The following is a 20,431-nucleotide window of genomic DNA, read 5'->3' as shown; positions in this document are numbered from 1 at the left end:
AGTCTAAGTGACCTTAAATCCCTTTTTTTATTTATTTATTTATTTATTTATTTATTTATCTAGTTTCTTTCTAAGATGTTCGGTCGCTTTCTTTCTGTGCCCGTCCTCATGGGAAGTGAGGCTTGGAACTATCCCGGTTGGGTAAGAAGCACGGTGGATGCGGTTGGCGGTGGCTTTGGGGAGAAAAGATGGTTGGGGTTTCTGTTTTTGGGTGGTGTGGAGACGCCTGAGTCGTGGGCTTGTTGGATGTACATACATAGCAAGTGTTGGTTGGGCGGTCGTATAGAAATAGGTAAGATACATACGGAGTAATAGCTCAGTGTAGCTTCGGACAGAGCCGACATTCCTTATGCGAAGTATAAATGAACTAACAAGCTACATGTTTTATATTGACATAGATTTGTCTCGTTTTCTTCAGTATAGTCCATCGCTGATATAGAACGTCGTGAGAAAGAGTCTCCACAAGGATAGTAGATATTCCTCTTCCATAGATCACGCAAAATGTTTCTTTCGACTGCGGGGTAAAAATATATTTAAACTTCAATGCATTCGAGCCAGCATATCTGCAATCCTTCCCTTTCGGTCTCTCTCGCGACTTGTTCGAAAAGAAAAATGGGTGTCACATAAATCCACAGGGCTCTCTGCTCTCCAACCCGGAGGATAATCATGACTAAAATAATTTAGGCCACGACCCAGACCCACCCTTTCGCTGCCATTGACCACTTTCACTGGATACCAGGAAGAATACTCCGACCTCACAGAACCCAAAATAGTCGATTACGATCTTCCCACTGGACGATCATGCCTGTCAAGAACCATCTCTCTTACTTCCCCGTTCGTTCATTGGCGTATGAACCCTCAACTTCATCTTTTCCCTCCAGTGTCTGTCGCACATACCCAGAAACATGACTCATAGTCAAAATAGGAAAAAAAAAAATGAAAACTCGGTCTGGAATAAAGCCAAAAACGCCCTGTATAGAAACCTAAAGGTGCCTAAAAGAACCCCCCAAATAAGCGTGTCGAAAACACACACAATGACAAAAAGCTGTTGGGCACCAAAAAAATTATTCTCACAAAAGTACTGTACTTCCCCAAATGTTTTCTTTTTTTTTCTTAGGGATTCGTGGCCGCCCCCGTATTCTGACATGGCGAAGTCGCCAATCACCGTTTTTATATTCCGATCTGCCTGTTTCATATCACGCCCGCGAATGGGTGTCGCGTGTCCGCCGTGGGAGCGAGTTCAACTTGGGAGAAGATCTCGCGCAGATCCACAATAAGGCCATCATTTGGGGTAAGAAAGTATTGTGCCAAATTTCAATTACTAAATTGGTACGGTCAATTTTGAATATACATGACATCATAGAGCATTTGGCAAGGGGGGAAAAGTGATTTGAGAAAATAAACCGGGTTTGGGCCTAGGGGTTTTTAGCACACGATTTAGAGCTTGGTAGGAGTAGTGTGGGTATGCTGCAGGATGCATTTACCTATTGTTTTGAAAGTGATGAGGATGCCGTAAGGCTACAGGACTTGAATAACCTGGTCTATGCTTCTAGGAGCAAGGTTCTCGCGTGCGAGCCGGCCACTCCGTTAGTAGATAGATCTATGACCTTGTTTTAATCTACGGGGACTTGCTGGATCGTTGTTCTTGGTTCTCTGGGCATCATACCACATCCTGGTCGGATGCTGGTGGCATGCCTCCTGTATACCATGACCACGCTTGGCCTGAATGGTAAATGCCGCAAAGCAGGGTAAAGTACTCACTTGGTAATATCTTGCTTCTGACTGGATAGGTCAGATTGTGGACTGTGCCTGGAAATATTTGACTTATGGATCGGGTCGTGATCGAGGTTATGATGTTATGGACCAAATCAAGTAAACTGGCGTGTGCGCGTCAAGGGGATAGCTTGAATTCCCAGCTAACAGTTGAAGGTTTACTACTTGTCTGATTGTATATCTGTTTTTGGTTTTTTGAAGGGCAGGATCTTGTCGCAAGGGGAGAAGCATGCTTCAGGGTTGACTTGCTTCGTATTGCTCTATCATCTTGACTTCTTGCTTTAGTTTTTCCATTGTCAATTCCCAGGATGCGGTATCAATGGTTGTATACTTTGGCCAGGTTTGACATGTTCAGATATAATACCTCAATGTTGTAGATGGAGTCCTTGAGCTTCAAGTGGAATAGGAACAAGGAACTATCCGTGCGTTACACTTCGACCCTAGATTTCATATCTCGGGAAATAGATCAAGCTACGTCATAGCCAGAGCCTTTTTATCTCTTCCTCTTCTAGCCCTCTTTCCCTCTTTTGATCATTTGTAGAGCTGACAGCTGCCAATCAAATCGCCAAGCTGTAGGAATGTAGAGTTCCTCTCCTCAATTCTTACACGCAGTCACTGTAGTTTATTCAATGGGAATCCGCGTGACTGCACAGTGTGTTCACATGCAAGCAATACAGGTGACACTGGTCAATGTCCTATACGAAGAAAGGTTACTCAAACCGTATCCCGTTAAGATGACCAATTCACTCCAGTTGACAAAACCAGTATGCCTGTCCTTGCATGTAGACAGCAATTCCTTGTTTGCAAGTATTCTGTATACGATCCTAGAGATAGGTAGAGCATCCTTGTCAACTCCAAACAGAGGCAACGCCACATACAGACAGGAGCGATGCGACGGATGCCAAGAAAACAAAAGGAGTAAGAAAAAGAAAATAATAATGACCTATGCATTCTTCAATCATGATGCTCGCTAGTTGAATTGAGTTAAGGTTCGTATTCGGCTTGGGATCGTGAAAGGGCCGAATCATGCTGAGCATGAACTTGGTCTGGGGTATGGAATGGTGCATTACCTCCGTAACCCAGAAAAAAAAAAAGAAAATAACAAAGTGGCTGGCCCTGGACCGGGCAGTTGACAGGCAATCACCCGCATACCAGGAAATGCCTCATTTTGCGCTGGTGGTGCTCCTGCAAATCGATGATCCTCAGCTTGTCCTCTTCTCACACGTCGCAATGATATGCATGCTGGGGTCGTAAAGTGCAGCTCCCTCGCGCGGGGTGGAGAAGGGATGTATGTGTGCTCGGAGCCGTGTGATGTCTCATATGTCGTCTGCCTATCATCTGATATCATTTCAACAAGGGTAAGCGTTTCTTTGGGGAGTGTTTCTGTTGCATTCTCTAGTTTCTCCGTGGTGCATGAGAAGAGAATGTGATTCCCTGTGACCTGTAGTGTTGATTTATCCCCGATCGGGATAGTACTCTACCGACCTTATGTAAGTCGTGATAAGGAAGATTTTCTCTGATCTTTGATCTTATCGATAAGCCTCGCTCGTCACATGCAGATCGTGAATGAACTTCACCACTGAACAGAAGTTAGACATGGTTCCCTTCCGGAGTTCATTTATGGTTCCTCGCGGCTGGCCTGTGGTACGGTATGAGTCAAGTTATATGATCCCGAACCGCGGATCCGATTAGGTCTCCCCGTTGGATTGCAGGGCCACTCTGCGCATCATAGATTGTGCCCTGAATGCGACCTCATCGCTCGTCATGTCTCTATCAGACTCCGGGTCTCCCGCGGTTGCAATAATAACTCGTTCCACCTTTTACTATGCGCCCTGTACTTGTCAAGGCACAATTTCTGTCAATGGTGCCCGCGATGAGAACGCGATATTGAGCTGTCGTACAGAGGAAATCGTTGCGATTCTCTCCGGTGACGGGCTGTAAAGCTAGAGCTCATTCATTATGACGCTGCTATACATAAGGGGACTAGCCCCCTACCAACCAGGTGACAACGGTACCGATGTGATCATTAACGAAGTGCACTTCAATCGAACCACACTAGACACCTACAACTACAGGCTCTACACCAACGGAACACTTTCCAATGGCACAAACTGCTACCTAGCCTTCCAGCGATTCAGACCTCATATGTTCGCCGAGAATGGCACGTTCATCAACGGAACATCGTGCTACGCGCCCATCAATGATATCGGCCAACATGCGTCCCTCGGCCTCGCATATGCGCTGATGTTTGTCATCGCCATCTTCCTCAGCCTCATTAACCTCCGCAAGCACGGCCGAAGCTACCTACGGCATGACCACCGCTGGAACATCGTAAGCCGACGACTAAAATGGTGCTGGCTCATATTCGTCGCCGTCTGCGGCGCCATTAGCTGCTTCATGAGCATCGACGTCGATAGAAACTACCTCCAAAGCGCACCTCTGATCCTCCAAAGCGTATTTTACACCCTCTTAACACCAGGCCTAATGGCCGCAGTCTGGGAAGCCGTCCGACACTGGTAAACCTCCCTTCAATACACCAAGCCCACCCAACCAACCTCCCAACTAACAAAAACAAAACCACAGGGCAAGCTGGCAAGCCCGCCAAATCCACGACCGCGACCCCTACGCCTTCACGAAAACCAGCACACGCACACGGCAGGAAACCCTCCTCCCGATTCTCTTCTACATCCTCGCCCTCCTAAATTTCATCCTCACCGTGCCCCGCAGCTGGTCCGCCATCGAGCTCCAACGCAGCGAAGAGCAACAAACCCTCAACGCCCGCCCAGTAGCAACAGACACCCGCTGGCGCGCAGCAGGCTTCATAGCTCTAGCCGGCATGCTAGTGATAACCTACAGCCTCGAACACAGCATCTACCGGTACAAGCCTCGCCCATCCAGCACAGCCGGCCAACTCCTCTTCTACCTAAACGCCGCACCCTCCCAATTCCTCCTCGCCATCGCCATCCTAGGAATTAAAATCGGCTACGCCATCGCCTCAGCCTTCGATTGGACCGTCTCACCACTGAAATACGATGTCCAGTCCGGCTGGATCTATGGCCTAGGCTATACCCCCGCCCTACTTATCATTCTCCTCTTTAATATCTGCGGCTACTGCGAGCTAAACGAGGACAAGGCACTCATAGCGCGACGCGGGGAACTAGAATCCGCATTAGCCAGCGACGTGGGTATCGGACAGAGAAATCCACCGTGGTGGAAGAAGCAACGGCTGCGTTCGCTCGCGAGGGAGGTAACAGGTCGGGGATCCCCGATTGACCGGGACATGGAGGATATGGCCCGGTACGTCGAGATGGGGATTATCAAACCGCAGGAGCAGAGCGGGGATAGAGTCGTGGGGATCGCAGAGCTGAACAAGGAGGAACCCCGCATTACGACGCGGCAGGCAACGAGTGTTGGAGATGATGGGTCGGAGTCGCCGCTGGATCATGTTGAGTATGTTGTGCAACCGGAGCGGAGTGCATCTCCGCAAGCCATCCCCAGGGGGGCGGATATATGAGGGGGGTTTGCATCGTATGCAGGTATAATGGGGCGTGTTATTATAGGGGGTTTAATTGCCTTCTGGGACGGGGGTTGGGTAATTAGTCAATGGTTTTCAGGGGATTGGTTGGGAGTGTAACGTTGGGTTATTTTTAGATGTGGTTCTAATACCAATTGGATGTTTGGATTGAATACCAAATGTGATGGATGCATAGTGTTGATTTAATGGTGGCATGCTCGGGTTTTTATTTACATGTATCCCATGGGTAGTTATGTACATGATACAGGGGAGACATTTACACACTTTTGACATGGACACAGTAAGCTCAACCGAAATAATCAATCATCAACATGATCAATTGGTATATCGAGTCATCCTAACCACTGCCAAGGCTGGTTTCAAAGCGTCTGTCAACAAGTGCCATGAAAACAGTTGGCCTCGGGAATCTGAAATAGAACAAGCCATAATGGAAGACAAAAAGCAAAAGACCCCACCCATGCTTTATGATGCACCCTCTTTAACAACGCCGGTCCTGCCCAAAATCACGATAAACAACAAAACAAGATCGTCATGACCGTTCCATATCTCTTTTAGATAAAAGCGAACGGGTATATCTCATACAGTGAGCTAAGAAAAAAGCAGGTGGTAAGGAATGATGGAGTAGTGTGCAAGGTGCAGGGGTGTGGAGTATCGGGGAATGACTTCAAGGTAGGGAGACGTAAGGAATCCCGGTCATGTTCACGCAGTGAACACCCGGTCTAATTGTCGGAGGGCCCGCATGTCCTCTCCTCCGAATCCAATCTTCTCGCTGGGGATATCGCGTGGTCCTTCGGCTCGTCCCGATGATGGCGCGGTGATCGCCGGCAAAGAGCCACTAGCTGGCGTGCCGTTCATCAGAGCTCCAATGCTGGGCACGGTTGTGCCAGAGCTGCTGGGTTCTGGCGGTTTAATGGTAGTGGCTGGAGGAGAGATGTGTACCGCACTTGTGGGAGCCTGGCTCGACAAGTGTGGGCTCCGCGCAACCAACCCGGCAGCGGGAGGGATAGAAGGTGGTTGTGTGCGTGGAGATGCCCTTCGAAGGTCCACTGGTACGTATTCTTGAGGACTGCGCTGATGAAGCTCGTGGGGATCTGCAACCAGTCGCGGTGACCGGCCATTTGCAATGACCGGCAGAGACGGATGCGGCACGCTCGGAGCTTGTATTGTTGGGGCCAATGCCTCAGCTGGATGTACCGGTCGCTCATAAGGTGTCCCCAGCGGTTGTGGAGGCGGTGGGGGAGGCAAAGCATGTGGTTGATGGTGAGCATATGGCCCATGACCGTTCGTTCCCGATACCGGCGGGAGATATGAAGGATACGGGACCGCGACGGTTGGCGGGGTAGCTAATGGGGTCGGTGGCCATGCGTATGACGGAGTGTATGACTGAGGATGTGTGGCTCCCGAGCGGGCATATGCACCCATTGGATGAGGTGGCACCGAATAGGTAGCTCCAGCCATTGGTCCGCGTGTCACTACTGGCAAATTTTGTTGGTCATTGACAGTAGATTCTGGGTACAGACCTTTCTGCGGGCGAACATGACGCAGGGCGGGATCCGTCGATGGCTGTTGAAGGTTGGCGGCAGAGGGATGTGACCTAGAGTAGTAACTGATGAGATGAAGATGTTGGCCAGTAGAGGTGGTGATGCTGAAAGACTGCTTCATCAGACCATCAGGCTTGTATCTGTAGCCATCCGGACCCTCATCTGCGCCGTCCCCCCGGTCATCATCACTCCCTCGACTCTCCGGGGTTTTGCCCGCTCTCGACATGGTGGATTGCGCCACGCCCGTTCCCCCTCGCTTGCCCTCCATTTCACGATATGTCAAAAAGCTGCCCGACACGCGACTGGCGCTCCAGGACTTCCCGTCCGTCCATCTGCGCATCCCCGCTTCCCGCTCATCCCACACGAAGACCGATCCGGATCGAATTAATTGGCGTTCTTTCTCGGACAATCGTCTCTGTACGCGGGGCAGGAGGCCAATGCGACATGCTTCGAAGAGGATAATAGCGTCCGCCGGCGTGCGGACGTGGCCGTGATACGTCTCCATCCACCTTCGGTGATCTGTGTAGGACCCCGTGATGGTTGTGGGCTTCAGCGCCAGGGTAGGCTGTTTACTGAGGTACGGAATGTTGATAGAATTGAGCGGCTGGCTACTGGGAAGCAAAACCTCCTTTGAGCCCGTCTTGTTTCTTTATTTAGTGACGTTTCTCCTGTCAGAGGACTGGGGGCGATCCACGAGTATAGTTCCCTAAAGCGGAAATGGGGACCGGCTCTCGGGAGGGAAAGTCACGTCCGATCCTGTGAGCAGTCCACCGCCAGTGAAGGATATTCGGTGGGAATCTTGGGGAGGGCTGATATTAGTATTTCATCGATGTCCACGAGAGTTCCTGGTCACTCGCGATTTCGGAGTAAAGGATCTAAGGGAAGAGGGGGGAGGGGGATGGAATGTAGAAAAAAGTCAAGGCAGCAAGGAAGGGGAAGTAGGGGAGTGGGGAGGACTGATAGGAGAATAAAGGAAGAATGCAGGCAAGCGGACCGAGTCATTAAGATTATGAGACAAGAATACGTTTGGAACATGACAGGGACGGGAAAGGGAGAGAAAAGAAGAAAAAGAAAATAAATAGAAATCCCTAAATTACTCACCTGGATCGTCGTGTGTTAGAGAAGCGACAAAGACACGGGTTCGGTAAAAAGAGAACCTGAACAATGAGAGGACGGTAGTTGGTGGATTGGAAGACGGGGGAGGAAGGGAAAGAAAGGAAGAAGAAGTTCCAAACCGATTTGAATAGGTAGGTAGTAAAGTAATCGGTAGCAGTGAGGTAGTAAAGAGTATGTAAAAGAAAACGAAACGAAGACAAAGGGAGGCATTAAAGCATGAGTATCAGAGATAGAGTGGAACCTTTGCAACTCTGGACCCCACAGGGTTGTTTTAATATTTTTTGAATGAATTTTTTTATTATTTATTTTTCTTTTTTCGTATTTTTTATTTACTTATTAATGCATTTTTGGGGGGGATATTTTATTTTAGTCTATTTCCTCATCAGAAAGAAGTACATGTATTACTTCTTTCCTATGTATTATATTATGTACTCTGAACCCATTATTAACTTTACATGTTGATTTTGATTTTCTCGATTCTTCTTCCTTCCTTCCTTCTTGTCTTGTCTCATGGGTCCATGACAGTCAGTAATCAAATCAAGACCCAAGCAAAACCATTGAATGACCGATGGGGATGGCTTGGACCTCTAGGCGTTGGTCATGCCGAGAAGCCATCAGAAGACAGAGTGTGGGTAAAGCACAAAGGACCGCGGCAAATCAATTCATCTGATGCCCTTTAGACAGGAGCCTGGGCGTGGTAGAGGGCAAAAATGAAAAAAGTAAAAGGATTAATCTGAATAAATGGCAACCTTGATTTTAACCTTTATGTTTCCATAGTCGCTCATCCATGGTTCGTGGGGGAGGAGAGGCGGACATGACCTCGTTTGTCGGGAACGACTGAATCATTCATTACTGTTACTCTCATAATTCGACTCATATTATTATTACTTGACAACTGTTACGTTTCTTTTCTTGGTCTTTTCGTCTCAGCTGCTAGGGCCCAAAGGAAACCCTGACCTTAATCCATCCTCCCCCGTTCCTCAGTCCAAGAGGATGATCCCAGTACAATGTGGAAGGGTGATCAAAACCAAAAAAAGAAAGTAAGTTGGGGTGTGGAGTCATTCTAAACTAAGCTTGATAGTAGTAATTGGGACATGGGTATGTATAATCGTTGTAATACTGGATCTAATAATTGGAAGGCTTTATTACGGTTACACTTGAATCCTTTTTTTTTTTTAATTTTTCTGATTTTGATTAATATTATTTTCTCTCGTCGGGGCTGCTGTCGTCATGTATTTATTTATTTATCTTTCCAATTTATTCACTTCCAAGTCAGAAGCGCCCCCAAGATAGATTTTCCGAAATAGTGCTTACCGTTAATTCTACATACCAGATGTTCATTCCAGTTCAGGAATGCTGCACGGGATCAATATTCTCCATTGATCTAGCCTCTGATTAAAGACAAGAAGGACAAGAGCTTGGCAAAGTCTTTGTATTTCTTGGCTCCAAGTTTCGGCTTCTGCTCTTGAAACGCAAGAAAGGGAAAAAATACCTTGACAGGTGCGATCGATGATAACAAAAAGAGAAGAAATAGGAATGATCACCGAATAACACCTAATAAAATAATAGAAAAGGAAAAAAAAAAATTCAAGCCCCCTCCGAATGAACCCACCTCCTGAGTCCTGAGAGATAAACCAAAGACCAATAAAGTTGTCCCAAAGCAAGTAATATTCGCATAACAATCAATAACTCATCAAAAGACGGTATTACACTAGAAAGATACCAGTGGCGCTCTGATCGCTTGATCCCATCCGAAAAGTGATTAGTGCGCGACTTTCTGAAGCTTAAGCTTAATCCAACACGAGGAACCTTAAGCTCGCTTAGAAAAAAGACCCCCCTCGGGGTTCCACTTGTTCCAAATGGAGGTGGCCTTTGGGTTTCAATTTTTAATCTACTATCCTTGGGTTTGATTATGCTACTCTTATGTATCACCCCACCTAGCCAATCGCCGACCCCCAATCAGTCAAATTATGCAGTTATGCAAAATATGGTTAAACTCTCCCCGGGGTTGTGCAGCGGTTCAGCCCGAAAGTGACCCTTTAATGGCCAAGGCTGACGACATTGGCTTTGCCGTTTTGCCGTCCACGGCGGGCTCTAATTTGGAACGGAGGAAAAAAAATAAAATAATATGACCAAATTAAAAAAACGAACAAATACCCAAATGGTCGCCGCCTTCGATGCGACACACTTTAATCTAATATATGGTTAAGTTGCTGTTCTTTTTCTCTTTTCGGGACCGGAACCCGGCAGATGACAACAGCCACCGTGGCGATTAGATTCGTATTCGTAATTGCCCAAGCCACAGGATTAGGAGAGTTTTATCAAGTTGATACTCTTTGTGCTATATAGAATTGTGAAGTGTTGCCTGTACCTTCCTTAACAAATAATAAACAAGAAAGAAAAAGAAGAAAGGAAAACCCGAGAAACTCCACTTCAACAAATCCGATAGGATAGGGTTAATAAATCAGTCGACTATACAGGATAGGTAATCTATAACTCAAAAAAGCACACACTAACTCAACCAAACTATGATGGCACTGGAAGGTGTTCGGACTTCAACTCCAAATCCTATAATTTGTCCACCTGAAACTAGCCATGAAACCAGGATCTTAGCTGTGTGCACAGAGCGAACATCAACCTAAAATAAATTATCCGCCCGTAATGGTGGCCTCTTTGGGTAACTCCTCGATGGGACCTCAATATATTATCGAATTTAGACACCTGCCTAGCTGAGATTTCAACCCACCTGCATGTTCATCGTCTACGGCTAGTGGCTGGCTCATTTTAATGCATTCCCCTCCCCTCTCCTCCGACAGGTCCTTTTGTATCTGTACGATGATGTATGTACATACATAGTCTACCACCTAATCGTAATCAAACTATCAGAAGCTTGACGAATCTTATCCAAACCCCGAGGGGCTGCTTTATCAGAAACAGAAAAAGAGAAAAAATAAAATAAAATAATAAAAAATAACCGAGACAAAAACAGAAACAAAAACACCTTAATTCTTACAAGCAAAGATTTTCTTTTCTTGTTTTCTTTGTTTTCTTTGTTTCCAAGACCATGATTCGGGCGAGGTAAGGTGAGCAGTCATATGCAACCCAATGCCACGTAAGGCACAGACCGGAAGACCCGGCCGTTTTACTCATCATTTAACCATATCTACAATTTTCTCAGAAGACTTTCCTTCTTGGATTATTATTATTGTGGCGTGGACTGCGAACGCTATAGTCCCGGAAGTTATCGCCCAGTCACGTTGATCGGAGTCGCAGATAAAGTTGGCGGGCGCAGTTGAAGGATCAAGCTTTGGCCTTGCTTATTTACTATACATAGTATGGATTGGAGGGGCCTTGTACTGTACATCAGCTCTTGTACATATACAATGGGATGTGAGGTATATGACTGGACTTTACTTTTTTCCTTTTTATTTTCTTTCTTTTTTTTTATTTCAGTTTTTCAAAGGATTTTAGAATGAGAATCAATGCATGAATGACCCGAGGTTACTTGTATCTACACAGCCTACCCTAACCTATTTCTGTTCTGTGACGAATATGATTGATTGATCTGATATTGGTTGGTTGCCCCATTCAATATTGAACATCCGGCACTGCCGCTCAGGCTACCATCAAAACCGAGGCCCCCAAGAACTAAAAAAGTAAATCAATAAAAAATAATAAAATTGCCTAATCGCTTGTATGCAAGTTACAGTGACGCTAGTGCTCACGATAAGCGTATCGCCAGCAACGTCAGTTGAATGGTAACCAATTTCTCTTGGCTCCTTGGCCGGTCCACTTAGAGACGATGAGATTACTTGAAGCCAAGCAGCATCGGGGAGGGTTGGAGTCAGGAGAACAGGTGTCGTTTTGCAGCTGATGTCTCACATGGCTGGGCGGTGAAAACAAGTAGTTAATTCAAGCATAAAATTTCTAAGATGGCTAGGTGAGAATGAGGGGTCACCTAAATCACATCTGCACGGAGAGTGATGATGCTGATCATTGCAGGACAGACAGGCATTGGATTTTGCAGCAGATTGTGTAGCCCTAAGCAGTAATGGTGGACGTGCCACAGCAGCGTTGCACGGTAGCTTCTGTAAGAGCCACCAACAAACTCTTATTTATCAGTTCCTCTGGCGGGTATGGCGGCGGAGAGTACATATCACCTGCAGAATGCCTGTCGATACCGATCCACAGAGAGAAAGTTGCTGGCAACACATACCACTTAGTGACGGTCCAAGCAAGGTACATCCGGTACCGATACGGACTGCTATCACACTTCCTCGTCGCGGGCGGTGGTACAAAGCACAAAGGCTTCGATACCTCGGTGCTACTTACACCCTGCCAGCAAGATAAACCTAGTACATAGTCGTGGTAGGGAGTTGACGGTCGTCCGGGATTCCACCTGGTTCATTCCGTTGATTTAGCCTGAGTCGAGAGAGCATCCCTGCAAGTTTGTCCCACATTATCAGCCAACAAAGACAACCAAGCTTTGTCCCCCTCGAATGTAACTTAGCTCTACACTAAGCTACAGTGTCGTGATTAATATTAATATAGGAGTTTTTACTACCTCCTGTCCAGATTTGAGTACCTGGAAGGATAGGGTTGGAGGCATGTATGGGTGGTATTGTACATTGTTACGGGACCAATCGGACTTAACACATGACTCAAGTGCCGATGAAGCCGAGACTATTCATGACACTGACCACGACTACTAAACGACTAAACTTCTAGTACTTGACTAACTACTCCGTATATCCACGATTTTAGCATCATCCACCAAGTCGTACATGGTATACTTAGGTACAGGACATACCTTCGTCCACCCCTGACTCTCTCGCTTCCTCTCGCAACTTTTCCCCCTTGAGGATCCCCTTGCTTCCTATTAAGTCGCACGAGGATTTAGTCACACCCATCTGAGACCTGTAGATAGCATTTAATGCATGCCACTGCAATGCAACCCTTGATTGGAATCAAGGTTGCCAAGCAGGCCTGTGTGTGAAACGTTGCACGGGTTTATCTCCACTAGCATAATCAGTTTAAGGTAAGGCCAAATAGTCCTCTACCTGAGAAGCTCTGCTTTCTTTCATTCACAAATCAATTCCTTATTCGCTTAAAACATGGAGGGGGGATTTCCACAATTGCCCGGGGGTGCGTGTGGTGTGTAATCTAAACAGAGTACGGAGTAACACCCTCCCCCAATAAACCTGAAATCAGGAATGCATGGGATCCCTCTTCCTGACACGGTGACTGGTTACTTCGGGGAGAGTTGTAGATCAACTACCCGACATAGATAACTTTGAGAGGATCATCCCCCCATTCCCATTTGCATGGTGATCGATCACAGATAGTCTGTTGAATTAGGTTAAGGTACGGAAAAAGATAGTTTCGTTTATGCCATTGAGTGAGATTTTTTATTCTATTTAATTTAATCGATGTACCCTTTAAGAGCATTATTTTCTTTTTTCTTTCCAGGGAGGAAGTACACAGTCCTCTGTACTCCATCAGTAAAAGACTACTAATAGACCATTGTAGGTCCCAGCTCTCGGCACCCACCGTTGCCACACTCTTAGTCCATATAGTCTCAGTAACTAGATAACTAGTCTCCCCGAACAAAGAACAACCTACTAAAAAAGTCCTCCAGTGAGGTACAGTACAACCCCCCATCCATAATCAAAAGTAAAAAAACAAGGTCCGAGGATCCCTATCCTGGCCCTAATACCAAGTGTCAAAGCGCTGCAGAGCCAAGCCTATCCCCGCCGTCTAAACGAGAAAGAGGAATGAGAGAAAAGAAAAAATGGAAAAAAGAAAAAAACACGAGAATTTCTGACTGGATCCCCAACATTCAGATAGCCAAGGCTTAGCCTAGTGTGGCTGAAGGACTAATCCAACTAGTTTACTTCCGTTGTCTTGCCTCCTGTATTTCCGAGGGGTTCCGCTGTCGTATCCATGCTTGCATGCATGTATGTATATGTACTGTATGTATGTAAGTATGTACATAGGTAAGTATGTACAGTGTACCCGGGGGAGAAATGAATTTGAATGTTGAAGATATACCCGAGTGTATATGTGCATGGTCATAATGTGCATACCTACATGGGAATGACAGTTATCATGTGGCTTGTTTTGCTTTTTTATTAATAAAAATGAAGATGGGGAAGCTCGCTTCGTATTTCATGCCTAAGTTGGTACTATCTTTGATTGTGACTGCCTCCATTATTATTAAAGACCGGGAATACGGGAGTCTAATAGGCTTTTCCACGGATCGGACGGACCGATTAGGTAATTCACAGCGATCGGGAACATTGATTGATTGATTAATAACGAGGAAATAAAATGAACCAGAAGTAAGTTTTCATAAAAATATTTTTACTCAAGACTTTTTGTTCACCAGAAGTGTACAAGTGGCCTCAAGGGAAAGTACAAGTTACAGTAAAGTAAAAGAATAGAATATGACTCAGCATGCCGAGGATTAGCCATGATACGTACGATACGAGGTGGATACGAGTCTACCGGCACTTCTAGGCAGTGTCATCGCCAGCGGACGCCGGAAAAAGGCCGACATGATATGCTTAACACCAGTAAGGTTGGCAACTTGGCAGTTTTCCCCGCGTGCGATCCTCCGCAGCATTCCCTCTGAACTTGGACGGAATTTCCGGGCAATCAGAATGTTTTGTTTCGTAATCTAGGGGGAGGGAAGATATGGTCCTTGTCGGAGTGCGGATATAGAAGTTTTCCAGAGGTAACATGCTTCTAAGAATGTAACAAATAATTATGGTGAAAACACGTTGAGTAAAGTAACTAAAGAGAACAAGATATTCCCTTCTTCGCCTCCTCCCAATTTCAGCAAATGGAGTCTCAGACCAGTTGAACCAAGTCGGACGTGATTCCTCGTCCGACCGTCGCCAAAACGAGGTGGATCGGGGCTTGTAGGCGAGGCTCCGCCCAGACCGCAGCTTGGAGGCATTAAAGTATCCGATGGAACCAGTCAGCATACGCCGGGTCTGGTGTTCCTGCTTCTTTTAGATAACTCTGTAATCCAGCGGTTAGGTAATATCACTGTCTTATTGGGTCCTCTCGGCCCTCGCCTTCCTTTCCGCCATAGCCGAGACCTGGCCCCAAGACTAGAGAGACATGGATACCTCACTACTCTGGAGTACAGTACAGTGAGAGTGAGAGTGAGTCTGTGAGATACAAACCTCACGCAGGAAGAACTTCCAGAATCCGCAATCAAATGATATAAAGAACTCCGGGTCCTCCGGATGATCCACTCAGGGGAAATTGTGGTTCACGATTCCTATTTTCTCTTCAATACAACCCTTTCCAGAATCGTATCGGACTCGATTCCGTAACCGCCGACAGGGTGGACTCCCTTCATGTGTGTTGCCTTGTTCTGCCGAGCAGAGTTACATTCTCGTCCAGGGATGAATGGGGCCAGAGGACCTTTTTTCAATATTTTTTTGATTTTTTCACCACCACCCCCTTGAGCGCTGTTTTCGGACCTAGGAGATCCGTTGGATACGTCGCTTCCTGCCGCAAGGGGCAACCTGAGCGATCGACTGACTCTAAAAAAAAGAAAGTATTAGGGTTTTTGGACCGGTCCTAGTATTTCCTTCCCGCTGAAGCTTGACATCACTGTACATACCACATCGAGACTCAATTCAGGGTTCAGACGGAGGAACCTCCGTTCATGTATCCCCTTCGACATACAGTAAAACCTGGATATAAGCAAGGTTTGAGCTGACTGCCTAATTGCTTATATACAGGTTTTACTGTATACAATTTTTTTTTTTTTGTTTTATTTGGCTTTTTTCGTAAACATTCCTCAGGGGAGAGAGTATGATCCTATTACGTTTCTTTCTGTCTCTTCTTTGTGCTCTCTTCCCGAATCCACATGCGTGTCTCGGCGCTAAACAAGATTACAAAGTAATAATAGTATAACTTGTTTATATTATGAACTATAACATCCTTTCACTATACCCGGCTCTAATTAAAGTAGCCAATCCTTGCTCGTCAACCCATGCCCTATACGAGTGGACTCCTCCCCGGCGGCCCTCCTGTATATCTGGTTAATTTATAGGGCTGTTAGCACTATACATTATCGAAAGGGGTTCGTCAAAAGGATACAAAGTGGAGCTGTGTCAAATCTCGCTACGGCCCCGGTCTCGTTTCGGATTTATAGGGGAATCCATAGTGCCTGGGGCCAGTGATGGGGTATATCCAATGTCTCATATGTAATATCAATGTAGAGGTAGCACTGTTTCCATGGTGCCCTGGTCATGAGATTGCTGTTGGATCGTACATCTAAGCTAGATATAGTATGTCTCTTACTTGGCTACTACATTGGGAAGCGGGTATTTGGTTTTCGAGTTTTTGTTGCACCATAATGGAGATGAGGGTATGTTAGAGTTTATATTAAGTGACATTGAGAGAGAGATATATATACGAACATCTAGATCCCCCATTGCTACACGTCTACATAATGCCCCTGAGTTTGAGACCTCTTCGCGCCCCATTATCCATAGTCTAAAATAAAAAGACGAATCTTGAAATTCACACGAGCCTATTTCTGATATATTGAGCACGTATTGTTCAACACGGTGCTACTTCTTGAAGGCGGAATATAAAGTAAAGTTACAGTATGGACAAGTATGGAACGAAACTAGTTATCGAAGATACATAATTTGCATTGAACTACGATTCCCTCTTATTTCTTGCATATGCCTTACTCCTCAGCACAAACAGTCCGTGTCATGTCTTCATCTGCGAGCCCCAAACAGGTTACCAAGTGCATGTGCATGAAATATCACTCGCCCATAGGTATCGAGGATTACTATACTTCCATTCCATATATCTAGCAGAACGTGATGAGTATGTGCAGCGGTGTCGGGCAATATCAATTCACTGAGTAGTCAGGTGATAGGATGCCCAGGGCATCTCTCTCTTCTCGCTGGCATTAGCCATTTACATACGTGTATGAGATACTTTGTTTCAGTCATCTGACCGTGTCCCTCCCTACACAACGTTCTTGTTCTGGTAACCTGTTAGTGTTCTTCCATATGGTTTACGTCGATGATTTGAGAATATGTGATATCAACGCAACACACGGTAATCTCATTTGATTTATCGAAATACACTTCATTAAAATCGGCTACATTGATATATGATCTTCCCTGCATCAAACCTGAAACCAATTGGAGAGGGTTTATTATAAATGTGAGTCAGTCACTTCTGCGTTACAATCCCCCGATAGCTACGTGCGGCGAGAATATCTTGAGTATCCTATTTGACCTGTTCCAGCCGCTGACAAACTCTTATTCTTGCCAAGGACACAGACATAAAACGAAGGACCGATATCAGCTCCCCATTCGTGTGGAGAGGCAACATGTCCCATCAGCAAGACCGCTGCATACAGCACAATGCACAGGATATATGAACCTCGAACCTTTCTCTATGACAAGCAAACTAGCAACCTTGAATATATGGATTAATTAGGCACTGTTGACTTGGAAGCTCGAGGTTTCCGCTTCCCTCCCAAGTGACTCTTGTCGTGCTGGAAAGGTCAGTCTAATGGTCATTTATGTTCTTGTTCTATCTGGCGCACAATGCCCGGGGACACCAGATACTGTGATAATCAAGCTGAATTCCGTTTATCCCACATGCAGAAGGGGTAAACAAGGCTGACGCGTGCCGGGCCGTCTCCAGAAGATACAGATGCTCTAGGAAAGGCAGGACAGCAACGCTTATTACTTCATAATTATATGTCAATTAACTCTCTACCTAGCCCAAACTCGGTCTTACACAGATTCCTCAGCATACGCAGTATGGCTACAGACAGATACTTAAACAAGTCACAGAAAAGCCAAGGAAGCGCCTGAATATTGATTATTCCGGATCTTCTACCTTGTTATCTATTTATTACGGAGGCTTTTGTGGTACCCAACAGCTAGTTTGACTCGTTCTTGAATTCATTCGATTTCATTACAACAGTGCGGCCAGCTGCCAGCGTGGAATCTTGAATACATCACCCTTGTTGCTCACAGATGCAGAAGAGCGTGATTCTCAGGCACGACCTCTTTAGCGGAACAATAGCCACGCAGCGTTGGCCCGATTTCCCATCAACCCAGCAAGACATGAGCACTTACGAAGCAGTTCTATATAACCATATATACATATATCAAACTGATCATCACTCTAAACACCAGACTGGTATTAGTGAGAGGACCCACGACACCATGCCGGTGCTAAACTCGATCCCAGCCTCGGAATTCCCCGCTGCTGTCCATAGGATATACACCTCTAGTTACTAATGTCGGAGCACAAATAACCACTCTCTAGAGATCATAGTTGCGGAGGGAATGGGGTGGTGGTTGTCATGCTTCTGATTTGAGTGGGCATGGAGTTAGAATGTGACTCCTGTGCCGACAAGGGCATGCTCCTCACCACTGTTATGCAACAGCTCTGACTGTTACCGACACTGCTGCAAACAAACTCTTTGCCAGATGTATCAACAACAATCACTAGGACAGTCCGGAGATGCATATTGCCATCATGCTCGGTAGATACAATGCTGAACTGCCCAGGTTCTTCAAACTCAGCCTCACTTAGAGCATTATACCATTGCATCTAACCAATCTTTGAGCTCTTATAACACATATCAAAAGGGCGTATAGTCGAATATTATGGTATGGAAGGTGGTCATCGATAGCGATGGAAAGCCCACCGGTCTCCTTCACGGTATAAAGTAGCAGCGGCCTCGTGGAAGAGCTTGGGTCTTATGCCATAGCTACGGTGCAAGATATGCGGCCTTATAATCAGAACTGTACGCTTCCTTTTTGCTCGGTGATGGTTTCAGTAGCATGAATCTACTGTTGTCGACAACCAATTCGAAGGACTTATAAGGACAGCGACTATCCTTATTAGACAGGCGTATATTGGTTAGCCGTGTGGTCTATATAATGGGAGGCGACATGCTCCTTTTCAAGGTCATGTGTAAGTCCCTGGTCAATATTAATTGTAGGGATATGTCCTGGGGAAGTCCCACCACATCTTCCAAAGGGAACCATCGTAGTTAAGAAACTGCAGTGTTCTAAATATGCGGTGGTTTATAGGAATAGAATGACGATGACGATAATCAGAATAAACAGAGAGGAGGCAAACACAAACATGTATATATATGCATGTATAGGTTCAACTCTAATGATAGTAACTATAGGTCGGCTGCTACCCAAAGAAACAACGAGATAGTCTATCGATCAATTAAAACTTTTATTCCCTCTATTTGCTATTGAAACCGTTAGTCTTATTTCTCATGGCGAGGCTAGTTTACGTTTCATACCATGAATCCTATGTATACACACCTGAATCTCTCTTATGATGTAAGGCTCTCGTAGTTTCTCATCGCATTGCCTTCATTGTATCTGCCAACTGAAATTGTCCAAAGGTGGCCCTCTCATCAAGCTTCCCCTCTTTACAACTACCCGTCTAAAGCTAGCGAACAGGACATCGAGATACATTCTCACCTAAACGCCGATCCCACATGAGGCTCTGACAGTCAAGTACCTGACACATGAAGACCAAAAGAAGCATACCAGACCAAGCAGGTTATTCCATCGCCCAGCTTCCATTTTGATGGACTACATCGCATGGTCAGCACAGATGTCCTTGGGTATGCGCGGCAGCGACCATCATTGTTTTACTCGTTTAGAAAAGACATCAGCTTCACCTGGAAACATTTCGAGTAACTTGCCATACCACTGGGGGCCGTAATGGGGCGTTCATCACCAGGATACTGTGACAGAGGGGGTAAAACTGTCATTCACATTCGGATTGCTCTTGCTTCTACATCCAAATGTTCATACATGCAATGCCTTGGTTGCAAATAAAATAGTCAGTCGCATATAGGCAGTATCGGCAGATATCACAGTTATAGAGAACCAATCTGGTCTCGTGGTAATACACTACGAGCCAGGAACAGCTACAGATTCCCTCATCCTCGAGTACTAGCATGCTATAGACAATGTAGAGCCCGCATCTCAACCGCGAATATCCGAGTTACATTTGTTGGGACGACATGCCCTTCTCGGCATCTTACTTTAGTGCACCGAGTCGAGCACTAATATATATCCAAGAACAACCACCATCCAAACACCCAGCATAGCCCACGACCAAATACACCATATACTACCCGACAACACCAAGATCCACTTTACCAATAAAAAGACCCAACCACATAACAACAACCCAAGACGTCCCACAACTCCACCATACCCACTTACAAGATACAAAACTCTGGTTCGAAGTCTCTAATTTTTCTTTCGCTGTTAAGTATATGTATACTAAAATTGGTCTATGACGACATCACAGGGCGGCTGGCCTAATGGTAAGGCGCTAGATTTCGGCTCTAGAGATTGCAGGTTCGATCCCTGCGTCGCTCGATCTTTGTCTTTTTTGGTTCAGGTCACTTCGGGTC

The 20,431-nt window shown here is 45.9% G+C and overlaps 1 protein-coding gene and 1 non-coding gene across 2 annotated transcripts; both read left to right on the top strand.

Annotated features, from left to right (window-relative positions):
• Positions 1-3,732: 3,732 nt before the first annotated feature.
• On the top strand, positions 3,733-7,311 carry AO090005001284 (DUF2434 domain-containing protein; the record flags this gene model as incomplete). The annotated part of the gene is made up of 3 exons (XM_023238250.1): positions 3,733-4,289; positions 4,357-5,070; positions 6,996-7,311. The coding sequence occupies 3 exons, from the start codon at positions 3,733-3,735 to the stop codon at positions 7,309-7,311; spliced, it is 1,587 nt and encodes a 528-aa protein (XP_023089297.1).
• A 13,013-nt stretch (positions 7,312-20,324) lies between these two features.
• AO090005t00020 lies at positions 20,325-20,396 on the top strand. Its single transcript has one exon. It is a non-coding gene; the product is annotated as a tRNA-Arg (tRNA).
• The last annotated feature ends 35 nt before the right edge of the window (positions 20,397-20,431 follow it).

This window comes from Aspergillus oryzae, chromosome 1 (assembly GCF_000184455.2).
Source record: "Aspergillus oryzae RIB40 DNA, chromosome 1".
Classification (NCBI taxonomy): Eukaryota; Fungi; Ascomycota; class Eurotiomycetes; order Eurotiales; family Aspergillaceae; genus Aspergillus; species Aspergillus oryzae.
Note: the sequence above shows the minus strand (reverse complement) of the source record. Positions and strands in the feature narration are given on the sequence as shown.